This window comes from Dreissena polymorpha, chromosome 3 (assembly GCF_020536995.1).
Source record: "Dreissena polymorpha isolate Duluth1 chromosome 3, UMN_Dpol_1.0, whole genome shotgun sequence".
In the NCBI taxonomy this organism is placed as follows: domain Eukaryota; kingdom Metazoa; phylum Mollusca; class Bivalvia; order Myida; family Dreissenidae; genus Dreissena; species Dreissena polymorpha.
This window is the reverse complement of record NC_068357.1, coordinates 137,997,164-138,009,332: the sequence shown is the minus strand read 5'-3', so window position 1 is coordinate 138,009,332 and position 12,169 is coordinate 137,997,164. Positions and strand designations below refer to the sequence as shown.

General features: G+C 31.5%; 1 protein-coding gene across 2 annotated transcripts; it reads right to left on the bottom strand.

Annotated features, from left to right (window-relative positions):
- Window positions 1-1,561: 1,561 nt before the first annotated feature.
- LOC127871636 (uncharacterized) lies at window positions 1,562-11,365 on the bottom strand. Of its 2 annotated transcripts, none has more exons than XM_052414752.1 (3): window positions 11,154-11,365; window positions 10,620-10,708; window positions 1,562-2,607 (listed from the first exon to the last, which is right to left on the bottom strand). In XM_052414752.1, the coding sequence occupies exons 1-3, from the start codon at window positions 11,302-11,304 to the stop codon at window positions 2,530-2,532; spliced, it is 318 nt and encodes a 105-aa protein (XP_052270712.1). In that variant the 5' UTR covers window positions 11,305-11,365; the 3' UTR covers window positions 1,562-2,529. The 2 variants fall into 2 exon arrangements, with proteins under 2 accessions (XP_052270712.1, XP_052270713.1); XM_052414753.1 differs by lacking the exon at window positions 1,562-2,607 and adding an exon at window positions 4,563-5,320.
- Window positions 11,366-12,169: the final 804 nt, after the last annotated feature.

Below are 12,169 nucleotides of genomic sequence, written 5' to 3'. Positions count from 1 at the left end.
AATAGATGTAAATAATCAAAGAAGTCGACAGTGTAAACAGCCCATTTTATTCTCTGTAATATCCGAGAAAACACTGTGTTAATTTATTAAACAAGATAAACATTTGCATGCATAAATATCATTTATGATATATATACGTACATATGCAACGATATTGATTCTTAATATATATTAATAAATCACACAGAATATTGTTAAATTTCACTAACAGTTTTCAGGCATTAACATTATTTTGTTAAATAATAAAATAAAGAAATTATTTATTTATGAGAAGACAGTACTATTTGTTTTACTAATATGATACTTATAAAATAGCAATTATCATTAATACACAATATATATTTATTTGGATATTGCGCAGTCAATCAACTTTCCTAAATACTCTACATTGAATGTAGGTGAAACAAATTAAAGCAGTAAACAATAATTTAAGTATGAATATATTTATTTGCAGCAAACAATAATTTAGGTTTGAAAATAAATAAGTATCAACAGCTCACCTGTAATATCCGAGAAAACACTGTGGTGAGTCCCCCGCAGTGTTTTCTTAAATATTCTTCCAGATGCAACTTTCTGAAACCTGATCAGGCTTTTCCTAATACGTTTCTCACGTGATCCTATGTGGTCTCACGTGGTACGCTGATTCACCTACTTTTTTATATTTGTTCGGGTCAAAGTTGTTAACCCTTGGTCATGGAACTTTCCAGAAGTTTCTATTGCTTACGTTTGCGTTCTTGATTTGGTAAACAATTTAGATTGGAATGTGTTATTCTTTGTTAGCTTAGTAAGCTGTTTTCTTATAGTACATCAATATGATAGAGTTTGTAGCTCACCTGGCACAAAAAGTATTCCGGTGTGGTTTTGTGAAAACTGGGCTTATGAACTGCGCAATTCCTTAAGTATTTCTAACAATGTACAATAGTTATTCTGAACAATATGCAATAGTTATTTTAAACAATATGCATTAGTTATTTTAAACAATATGCAATAATTATTTTAAAATTTTGTTAATTGAAATTAATTAAAACTTTATTAATTATGATTAATTAAAATTGTTAAATAAGTTAAAGTGAAAATTTAAATATTACAAATATTTCATAAGATTGCGATTTTAATTGGATTACATCTTCCCCTCCTTTTTTTTTTAATTAGAATTCCTATTCTAATATATGGGCTGTTTAAATTTAACTGCTGTTTAAACAATCCCAGAACATTTAACTGTAAAATATTAAAGCATGCATACATGAATTTACCATATTTAACAACAATCGAAATAGATGTAATATATAGATAATAGGAAAAGAATTCGTAAACACACTAGGCATTAATCGTAAATGAAAATACAACAACTTTAAATATACACTCCGCCTGAAGTGTCTATAACAAAACAACAAATATAAACAGGGTTTCAAATAAACCATATTAGAGAATTAATACTTAGATCATTATTTGAAACATCAATAAGACAAAGATCAAGTACAACGTAATTGAAATGCACAATAATGACAAAGCAGTTTATATACATGTTAGTATTTGTTGGAAAACAAAAGAATTATCAAGTATTATTTATACAATTGAAAAGTTTGTAAGTTAATGTTTAGCATAGGTGACTTTAATAGTCACATTTAGTTATACATTTTTATGTTTAGTATGTTCATTTGGGTTCCAACATATACTGTTTTATTAGTTTCCAGTTGAAACATTTTACAGTATGAAGACATAATTTACAAATTTTGAATCCGTTTTGTATAGTGTCATAGGAGCAGAAGATATGATGGGGTGTATGGCAACAAGGGGTTCGACTTAAGAATAAATGAACAAGAGGATCAAGTTTTTTGAATTTTGGACGACAATGTTTCAGCGAAGCATGACAAACTCGACAATATGTGTTGTCAAAATCTATAGGGATCGATTGGCATTTAAGGGATTGTTTGTAAAGGCGAAAATGTTGAGTCATTAAGTTATTGATTTGTTTAAGATCTGCATTTAAGATGTCTGTAATGGAAAAATTGGATAAGGAGGGAGGTAGAAATTTTGATTGAAGAAATCTTTTGTGGGCTATTATGGATATTTGGGATTTTGAACCGAACCTTAAAATAATTGTTTGGCAGATTTGAAAATTTAGGGGGTGGATTTCATAAAGTAGATGGTCGAGCATTTGAAGATAGAGTATATTTATGTCGAAGTAGTCTATAGCAAAAATTAAGCTTGAAAATGAAATGTTAGGATTATTTAACATGTGGGTAAATAGTAACTTTTTAGTGCGTCTATGGATTTTTCTTAATTTGGGAAAAGTATTTAAAAAGTATTTTATGTGATGCAGTTGATGGTGATCTAAAGGGAGGGAAATGTATAAATTACTAGAAGAGTTGCCATTGTATTTAAATAATAACTTGAAATAATTAGAGAACAATATAAAAAATGAAATGTTAATAACAATATCCATTTTATGAAATTAATGAAATGTAAAATTGACAATAGGGAACCAAAAATGTAACGATAAAATGATATTATATATACAATAGAGTATCAATGAAAATACAAATTTAAGAACACAATTATGAAATACACACTATATTTATATGAATGATGTATTGTCGTGTGCGCCTGAAATGAGAACAGCGAAAGTATAAAAAAAAATTTGAAGTATGTATGTAATGAATAAAATTAAAGTATGTAACGATTGACATCTAATATGAGAAAACATGTAAAATGTAGTATTTAATAATGAAGATTAAATTAAATCATTTCAATAATCTTCAAAGTATTTATAATGGTTAAATGGAAAAAAAAATGAAATATAACATTGAATAATTGACGTCAGAGTTGAAATCCATGCAAAATTTGACATCAAGTTGTAACATATTCAAATATGATGATGACAAAGTGATAACTAATGCTATTCCACTAATGCTTTTCCATTTTTTTTTTATTTTTTTATTTTTTTTATTTTTTTTTTTTTTGAAGTTGAAGTTGAAGTTCGTTTATGTACGTTCCTTAATTCCGTTATGGACCAAGAATAGTTCAGTGTGATAGTTTGTGTTGAGCATTTGTCGGAGTTTGATGTACTGATAAATGCCAATTGACAGAGCAGATGGTATTTCCATTATTATATCCCCTGTAGCGTTCCGAAACGAAATTTCCGTAGTGTTAATGAGCAGTTTTGGAAACAATCCAAAGCGTATGCTGTTTATGTTCAGGGTGACAGGTAAGTCAATGATCCATTCTGATCGACAAGAAACCGAACTGACGATGTTGATATCAATACAATTTAAACCATTTGATACATGTAAAATCAAAAGAGTGCCACGTTGTCGTTTGAATATTTGCAATTTGCGAAGGATTGTTATTAGCAAGAGAACGTGAATCATGGCCAGAAAGACAAGAAAATGTTCATATTTCAGAGACTCATTAAGACTGTTGGTAAATTCCTGAAGTGGTGATAGCGTGGTGGGATTGTCGTATTTAAGATGTTGTGCCGCTGTTGGTTTTATTAGTGTAATTGCAGTTAATAGGATGCGAATTTTTCGTGAGAGAAATATCAACATGAGCGTGTTTCCGATTGTGAGTAATATACCTATGATTGAAATTATATCAAAAGTGGATAAACCTGATTCAATTGAGATTTCACCGTTAAGCATTGCTTCTGTTAGGCTATGGTACACAATTTGGTTTTTCTTTGCTCTTTTCACAAAGGTTTGCATGTCAATTTCTAATTTGTGCGATCGAGTTAATATATCCTGTGTGTTTTGATCGAAGGTTTTAAATACCGGTAATAATACATTTATTGGATCATTGTACGAAATGTTTTTCATCAATTTATCCAAAACCGTATTATTAAAAAATTGTTGGAGTAACGGTAAGTTAATTGGATATATTTGGTCGACAGTAGTATCGTTTGTCAAACATTTTGTGAATTGCTCATAAATACGTTGACTTTTTGAGACTAGTTTACATGCACATGGTACATCGATAATGCAGTACTTACAATCATCTATTGTTTTAGAACGATTTACACATTCCAATTTTAAATTTGATTGCATGTATGCAAGTACCTTAGAACTATTTAAAATTCTTAGCTCTGGTTTCAAGACGTTTTTTACTATCTTATATTCACATATATCTTTCGTTTTTGCATTGTCCCCGTGTTTCAAGAGTTCTACGAAACAATTCGTATTGAAATCGATTTCAAATATAACGTTATGTTTACATAAAATTGTTGAACCTGCTGTCAAACAGTCTCTCAAGAATGATTCATCAAGAAAAGTGAATAATAGGTTTTTCCCATTATAAATTAAATACCTAGGTTTTGATGTGAATTCATTAGCATCTTTGTTTTTTATATCATTGTCAAGAGGAATTGGAAAGAAATTTAATTCATAAATTTCGTTATCCAAACTGTTTGTCAGTGGAAACAATACCATTATGTATATTGAGTTATTGTTGCGTCCATAAATAAATTCAGCATGATTGTAGTAGAATGCTAATTCAGTGCTGACCAATTTATGAGTCGGATAGTTGATTTTTAACGACGAAGCTATTTCTGTTAACGTTTGGGACATTAGTTCGGGGTTTATTATATGAATCGACAATTTACGATTGCCCAGTGATTCAATTCCTATGGCTAGCCTATCAAACTGTGACCTTATTTTGATCATTTTATCATTTACATCTAGTATTAATTTTTCAGCAGTTGTATGTTTATTTGACATAGATTCCATTTCGTCCACAATTTTATGCCTGACTGCTGAAGCATTCGCAACGAATTCATCGAATAATTTCATATGCTCGTGAACATTAGTTGCAAATGATGCCATTTCGCCGAATTCGTGCGTAAATGTGTTTGTTAAGAGATTAACTCTTTGTGCCAATTTATTTGCATGATCGCGTAATCGATTAAGTTGTGACGTTGTTGCAATGCCAAAAAGAGTTGAACCTAATTGTCCTATAAAGGGAAGTAAGGGTTGTGACTCACGTGTCTTCCGTTTATCTGAGATTGTAGGAATCATGCTACGAAATTTGTGTAACAAAGATTGTATATCATGTTCCATTAAAATCCTTAGAGTGTTGAATTCGACGCTAATGGTACATCCTTTTTCGTAGAAATAAGTGTCTCTACACAATGAATAATTTCTACCGATGTCACTATTGAATTGATAGTCCGGCATATCAAATCGAAAAGTATGCGTCCATTCATTATTCACGAAGTTTATTGTTTTTGGATCTGAGAACTTAACGCCATGGTTCATCAGCAATTGTTCGCTGTGTGCTCCCACAAGTGACAGGAAAAGTATAATGAATCGTGTGACCAACATCTTGCCTAAAAGAAAAAAAATAACAGTTAATTTGTTTATCATTTTACCGTTTTCTTTTGTGATTTTTCTTTAGAGATTTGTTTATATAAAATTGTTTAATAAGTGCTTCTGATGTGTCTTCGTCATTTGCCCAACTGTTCTTATACTTTTTGTTTGTCCATTTTATCAAATATTGTCTTTGATTATCTTTAATTCTGGTTTTTAAAATTTTGTCAGCTTTGTACCATTTTTTGTTTGCATTTTTTGTTGGAATATCATTTTGATTTATTGTATTTTGTTTGTCAGTTGCCGTTATATTTGGCTGTGTATTGTCGGTAACGGTTTGCGGATTGTTTTGATTTTCTGTGTTATCATTAGTTTCTTTTTCATGGAATTTGAATGTTTGAGATAAATCACGTAAATCCTTTTCATCATGGTATCTTCTTAATCTGTTGATATTAACCGGAACTTTTAATTCTTTGTTTGAATATCGTTCTCTCAAAATATATGTGCCATTTTGTAATATTTTGGTTATGTAATAGGGTTGCTCTGAAAATTTTCGAAACAATTTTCTGGATTTATTTAAAGGTACTTTTTCTTGTTTAATAAAAACAAGATCTCCTAATTTAAATGGACGTATTGCAGTTTTGCGATTGTAAAACTTACGCATAACGTCACGAGAATTATTTATGTTTTCTTGTGTGATATTCCATATAAGTTTAAATCTTTGTTTCAATTCCTCAACATAAGTGTTTATTGAAGGGTTGGTATTAATTGGTGGAAATAATTCGGAAGTGATGGGTTTATTCATATGTCGGCCGAAAAGAATGTAGTACGGAGAGTATTGTGTCGTTTTCGGACATACTGTTGAATTATAGGCTAATTGGACACTGGAAAGCTTATCAGGCCAATCGCTTTCGTCTTTTAACGATGTACGTAGTATTGAGAGTAATGTAGAGTGTACCCGTTCTACCATTCCGTTACTCATTGGGTGATAAGATGAAGTTCGATGCCTCTTTATTTGAAAGAATTTATAAAGAACATCCATTATACCACTTAAGAAGTTTTGTCCTCGGTCAGATGTGATACGTTTGGGCGGTCCAAATATTGCAAATACTTTATGATAAAGTTGTTCTGCGATTTCAATAGTGTTTTGCGTTTTTAATGGTATAAATAGTGCGAATTTTGAAAATGCGCATATAACGCTTAAAACATATTTATATTCTTTGCTCTGTTTTGCTACCGTAACAATGTCGATGTGTAACATGTCAAATGGTTCGCTTGCAATAAAAGGTTCTTGTAATGGATATGGTTTATAATTGTGATCTCTTTTAAATATTTGACAGTTTTTACAAGATTGAACATAATCTTTAACTGCTTGATACATTTTTGGAAAGTAATAAAAAGTTTTGAGGGTTGCAAACATTCTATCAACACCACAGTGACCATTTAAATCATGAAAACTGTAAAGTATTTCACTTCTTAATGATTCAGGTAAAGCTAATTGTTTAATTAAAGTTTTTTCAGTTTGATGTTTCTTAGATCTTGGTTCGTAAAAATGAAACAGAACATTGTCAACTATTTCGTATTGGGTGCTTATATATGGAATTCGTTTTGCTGAGTCTTTATCATCAGGTAAATGACCGTTCTTTAAAAATGCATAAATGTCGCCGAAGTCTTTTGATGTAGCTTGTAAGTTTATAATGTCTAGTTGATTAGTTGTTAAGTGCGCGTGTTGTTTGCGGTCATTGACTGTCTGGAGTTGTGAACCAGGTATGTGATCATTATCTGAGATAACACTGTTGTCAGGTGGAATGGTGCTAAGTTGATTGTCAGCAGAGATAATTGGTTGATGATTGGTGGGTGTTGTGTTGATTGTTTGTTTTCGCATTTTTCTTGTGAGAATGTTAACCTGGGAGCAATGATTATTTTGCGTTACTTGTATTGGTGCCAAGGTTTGTGGAGGTGTTAAAGGTGCGTTATTGTTGGAAAGTGTATGTATGTTTTCCTTGGATTTAACGTGGGTGTCTGATTTAGAATAGTTAATTCTACTAAGGTAATCGCTCGGATTTGTCTTGCCAGTTTTATAAATGATTTCATGATCATAATTTTCTAGTTCTAAAGCCCATCTATATAGTCTGTCATTTGAGTGTTTTGCTGTATGCAAAAATGTTAAAGCTTTATTGTCTGTTATAATTTTGACATGTATATTTGATATATAGACTCTACATTCTTTCAAAGCGTAAATGATTGCTAATAATTCCAGTTCACAACTACTGTAACGTTTTTCGTTATCTTTTAAAGCACGACCCCCATATAAAATAACATGATGACGGTTTGGAGAATCTTCCTGACATAAAATGAATCCTACTGCGGAGGTACTAGCATCTGTATAAATAGTGAATTCTTGATTAAAATCTGGTAATCGTAAAATTGGTTTTGCCATTAATGCCCGTTTTAAATAATTAAAACTTTTGTCGTGTTCCTCGGTCCATTTGAATATGGTATCTTTCTTAAGTAATCTATTTAACGGGGCGACAATGTGTGAGTAGTCTTTTATAAACCGTTTTAAGAAATTTGTCATGCGTAAAAAACTCTTTAATCCCTTTTGATTATTAGGAATTTGGAATTCGTTAATTATTTTCAATTTGTCAGGGTCCATTTGAATAGTGTTTCCTTCAAATACTGTGCCTAGAAATGTAATTCGTTTTTGTGCGAAATGACTCTTTTTAAGATTTATTACTAAACCAGCTTCTTTTAGTTTATGTAAAAATTGAGAAAGTTCTTTGATGTGGGTTTCAATATTGTCACTCATAAGTATACAGTCATCCAGAAAAAATAGAAGGTTTTTGAAATTGAATTCTCCTAATATTTTTGAAAGATACAATGACCAATAAAAGGGAGAATTGCATAACCCATAAGGAAGCACGTTAAATTGAAAACATCGTCCTGTTGGTGAATTAAATGCAGTATACTTTTTAGAATTTTCGGCCATGGGCAGATTAAGAAATGCTTGTTTTATGTCTATTTTAGTAAAGATAGTTGACTTTTTCTCTGCGATCATATTTTGAACATCTACAATTGTAGGCATTTGATAATACATTTTCTTTGAAATTTTATTTAACAGTCGGTAATCAATGCATAACCTATATAATTGTTTATTTTCTTGTTGGTCTTCTGGTGAAATATCATCTGAATGTGTATGTTTTTTAACTAATACAATAGGACTACTCCAAATTGAAGTTGATGGTGAAATTATATTTTTATCTAGCATTTTCTCTAATTCATCTTCAATGATTTGTCTCGTTTTGGGGTTTACCGGATATGGTCTTGAACGTATAGGTATAGCATTCGGTATCAATTCGATGGAACATTCAAAATTTTTAACAGCGCCGACATCTGTTTCTGAATCACTAAAAATATCTTGATATTGCTTTAAGAGATCGAACAGTTGCTGATTATTCGCAAATTCTTTTCCTATTTTATTATGTAATATTTGTTCTTTTTCGGTTGTCGTCTTAACGTTTCCACTTTCGTTACATTTATCTAAATTATTAATGTCATATATTTCGTTTTCATTTAAAATATGTATGGAAGCTAAAATATCATATTTATTTATCATTTTTTCTGTATCCGAGTTATTGTAAATTGGAAATTGTATAGTTTTATTTTTGTTGTCTGTAATATATAAATCAAGTTCCATGATATTTGTTTCATCCATAATATGTAAATCTTTATTCAAAAAACATTCTTTTAATTGAACAGGTATTTTCTGAAATGAATGAGGTTTAAGTCTTATCTTTTTATTAGCTTGAATACAGTGAATTTCATTTGTTATAAAATTGGTTTTGCATGTAATATTATCTTTATTTATTTCAAGAGTATTAGTCTCAAAATTTAATTTTGCCTCGTATTGCGAAAAGAAGTCTACTCCTAGTATTGCATTATTCGTTAAGCCTTGTACTATGTAAAACGGGTGCTCAAAGCGCGTGTTGCCAATTAGCATTGGGAGGTTAATGACCCCTTCTACATTGTACGAATTATCAGAAATGGCGGTCTTGACATGGAGATTAGATGGTAGGCATTCGTTTCGCGAAATGTTTGTGGAGGCGAAGAATGATTTGCTGATTACAGACATACTACTGCCCGAATCCAAAAGAATGTTTGTTGGGACATCTGCAATTGTTCCTGGTAAAGAATTATGAAAAAATGTGGATACTACCTTTAAAGCTAATATTTTACGTTTAGATTTAATACTTTGTTTTTGTTTATTTTGAGTTGTATGCGTACTTTTGTTAATTAAACCCTTTTTATTTATTTGCTCGTGTTTTACTTGGAATTTTGAATAATTTGCGTTGTTAAAATGGTACCTACTGCTCTGTCTTTTCCATCATTTTTTAGTTCGAAAACACCTTGATTGGAAGTGATTGAATTGTTGGCAATTGTTGCATCGTTTATTGAATGCAAAACAGTTTCTACCCCCCCTACAAGAATCGTATCCGCATTTGGCGCAAATTTGGTTTTGTGCATTTTGTCTGTGTACTTGTAAACGTGGGTTAGATACGGATCTATCGACTATTCGCGGTCTTTGATAGTCTAACGGTACTGACATCCTATAATTTTGGTTTTGTCGTGGTTGAAATTGTTGATAACGGCTGTAAGGAACAGATGGCATTTGATTTGGAAACATATGTTGTTGAGCGTAAGAATTTTCTACCGGTATATTTGGTATTGGGGTTGACTGTAAAGCATTAATTTCCTTAATTTTGATGTCCGCTTTTAAGGTTTTAATCTCTTCCAATAACGTTTGAAATTTTGTGTCAATAGCATTGACTGAAAATGACGTGGTCATGTCGCAGAGTTTACAGTATTTGGCCAGTTCTGACAGAGATTCTGGCTGTCTTAAAATAACATCTTTCTTAATACTGTCTCTTAATCCATTGACAAGCAAGCTTACGAGAACTTTTTCTTCTAAGCCTTGTACATCAGTAGAAATTTTTAATGCTCTCGAGATATAATCATCACATGATTCATTTTCTCTTTGTTTAATAGCAATTAGATGATAATCTAATTCTTTAGTCTGAAATCGTTTAGCAAGTGCTTTGGTGAGTTCTTGATAATTAGATTTAATATCTTCGATTAGATTATTGTAAAAATTCTCTGCATTGTCGGACAGGTAAAATGGAAGAACATTAGCGTACTCACCCCTATCAATGTTATTCATGCTACAAAATTTCTGAAATTTTGCCAGAAACGCTGGTAAACTATCATAGTCTCTGCCTGTAAAGCATGCTAACTTAATTATGTTTGGCTTAAACATTGTACCTCTTGGGTCTGAAGTCTGTGCGGTATGGGAGTTTCTCGCCGGTCGTTCCCCGTCTGCTGGAGGGTGGCCAGGTGCGGAAGGCGTCTGCCTACGTAAGTTAATATTGTCACTATTAGCACTTTGCGATGGAAAATTAGCACTATTAACACTAGGTGATGGGATATTTAATAAAAAGTTAGGTCTCTGCGAAATAACACTGGAAATTGGATCCTGTAGTCGTTCGTCGGGAAGGCACTGAAAATTACCATATGGCGGTGGTACTGGGTCGTACCGGAAATTGGATAATGGCTCGAGCAGCGATTCCTTCGGTGGGTCCTGCGTTAATGGCTGGAGTGTTGTTTCTTGGGTTTCTTCGGTGTCTGATGCATCGGATTGTAATGGGTGACTTTGAAATGGGCTGTCATGTATTGTTACTCTTCTAATTGTTTTGATAGAATTTAATTGTTTATGAAAATCTGAACGTAATTGTTTTTTACGACGTTTTTCACTTGCAACAAAATCTTCGGGAGTTTGTAAATAAGGTTTTGACTCACTTGATGATTTTGGGGTGTCTTGTTTTGATATGGTAGTTGATGGGTGAAGTGGTTGCTCCGGAACTGTCGACTCGTCAGGTGGGGATGTTGGCGGCGTCAACTGTGGCGGTAGAGTGGCTGATAGGCGAGAACGTAAATTGTAGTGAGACATCTTGAAACATTTCTGACGATTTTTGTTGTGGAAAATGTTATTGTAAAGGAATTAAACTTTAGAACCTATTCTCCACCAGATATCGTACGTGCTTTTACTTTCTATTTCAATATCCTTGAAGTTTCCATTATTTCTATCTAGTGTAATCGGTAACGGGATCTTTATTTACGTACGATACATTAATTTCTTAACAGTTAGTTATTCTGTCCATTTCGGTCTTAGTGGATGTTGTATTTGTAGTGTTTCATTTTCAGTTAGTATTAAATGTTACCGTTCTTCATTTTATGCAAATTAGCGTTAAGCGCTAATATTCTATAATCCATAATAGATGTAAATAATCAAAGAAGTCGACAGTGTAAACAGCCCATTTTATTCTCTGTAATATCCGAGAAAACACTGTGTTAATTTATTAAACAAGATAAACATTTGCATGCATAAATATCATTTATGATATATATACGTACATATGCAACGATATTGATTCTTAATATATATTAATAAATCACACAGAATATTGTTAAATTTCACTAACAGTTTTCAGGCATTAACATTATTTTGTTAAATAATAAAATAAAGAAATTATTTATTTATGAGAAGACAGTACTATTTGTTTTACTAATATGATACTTATAAAATAGCAATTATCATTAATACACAATATATATTTATTTGGATATTGCGCAGTCAATCAACTTTCCTAAATACTCTACATTGAATGTAGGTGAAACAAATTAAAGCAGTAAACAATAATTTAAGTATGAATATATTTATTTGCAGCAAACAATAATTTAGGTTTGAAAATAAATAAGTATCAACAGCTCACCTGTAATATCCGAGAAAACACTGTGGTGAGTCCCCCGCAGTG

Excerpts from the sequence above, each read along its gene's own strand:
- LOC127871636 (XM_052414752.1), bottom strand. The coding sequence starts at position 11,304 with ATGTCTCACTACAATTTACGTTCTCGCCTATCAGCCACTCTACCGCCA. Across the intron at positions 10,709-11,153 it reads AGACACCCCAAAATCATCAA|GCAGACGCCTTCCGCACCTG; the intron begins GTGAGTCAAAAC and ends TAACTTACGTAG. Across the intron at positions 2,608-10,619 it reads ACAGACTTCAGACCCAAGAG|GCGCACACGACAATACATCA; the intron begins GTACAATGTTTA and ends TTCTCATTTCAG.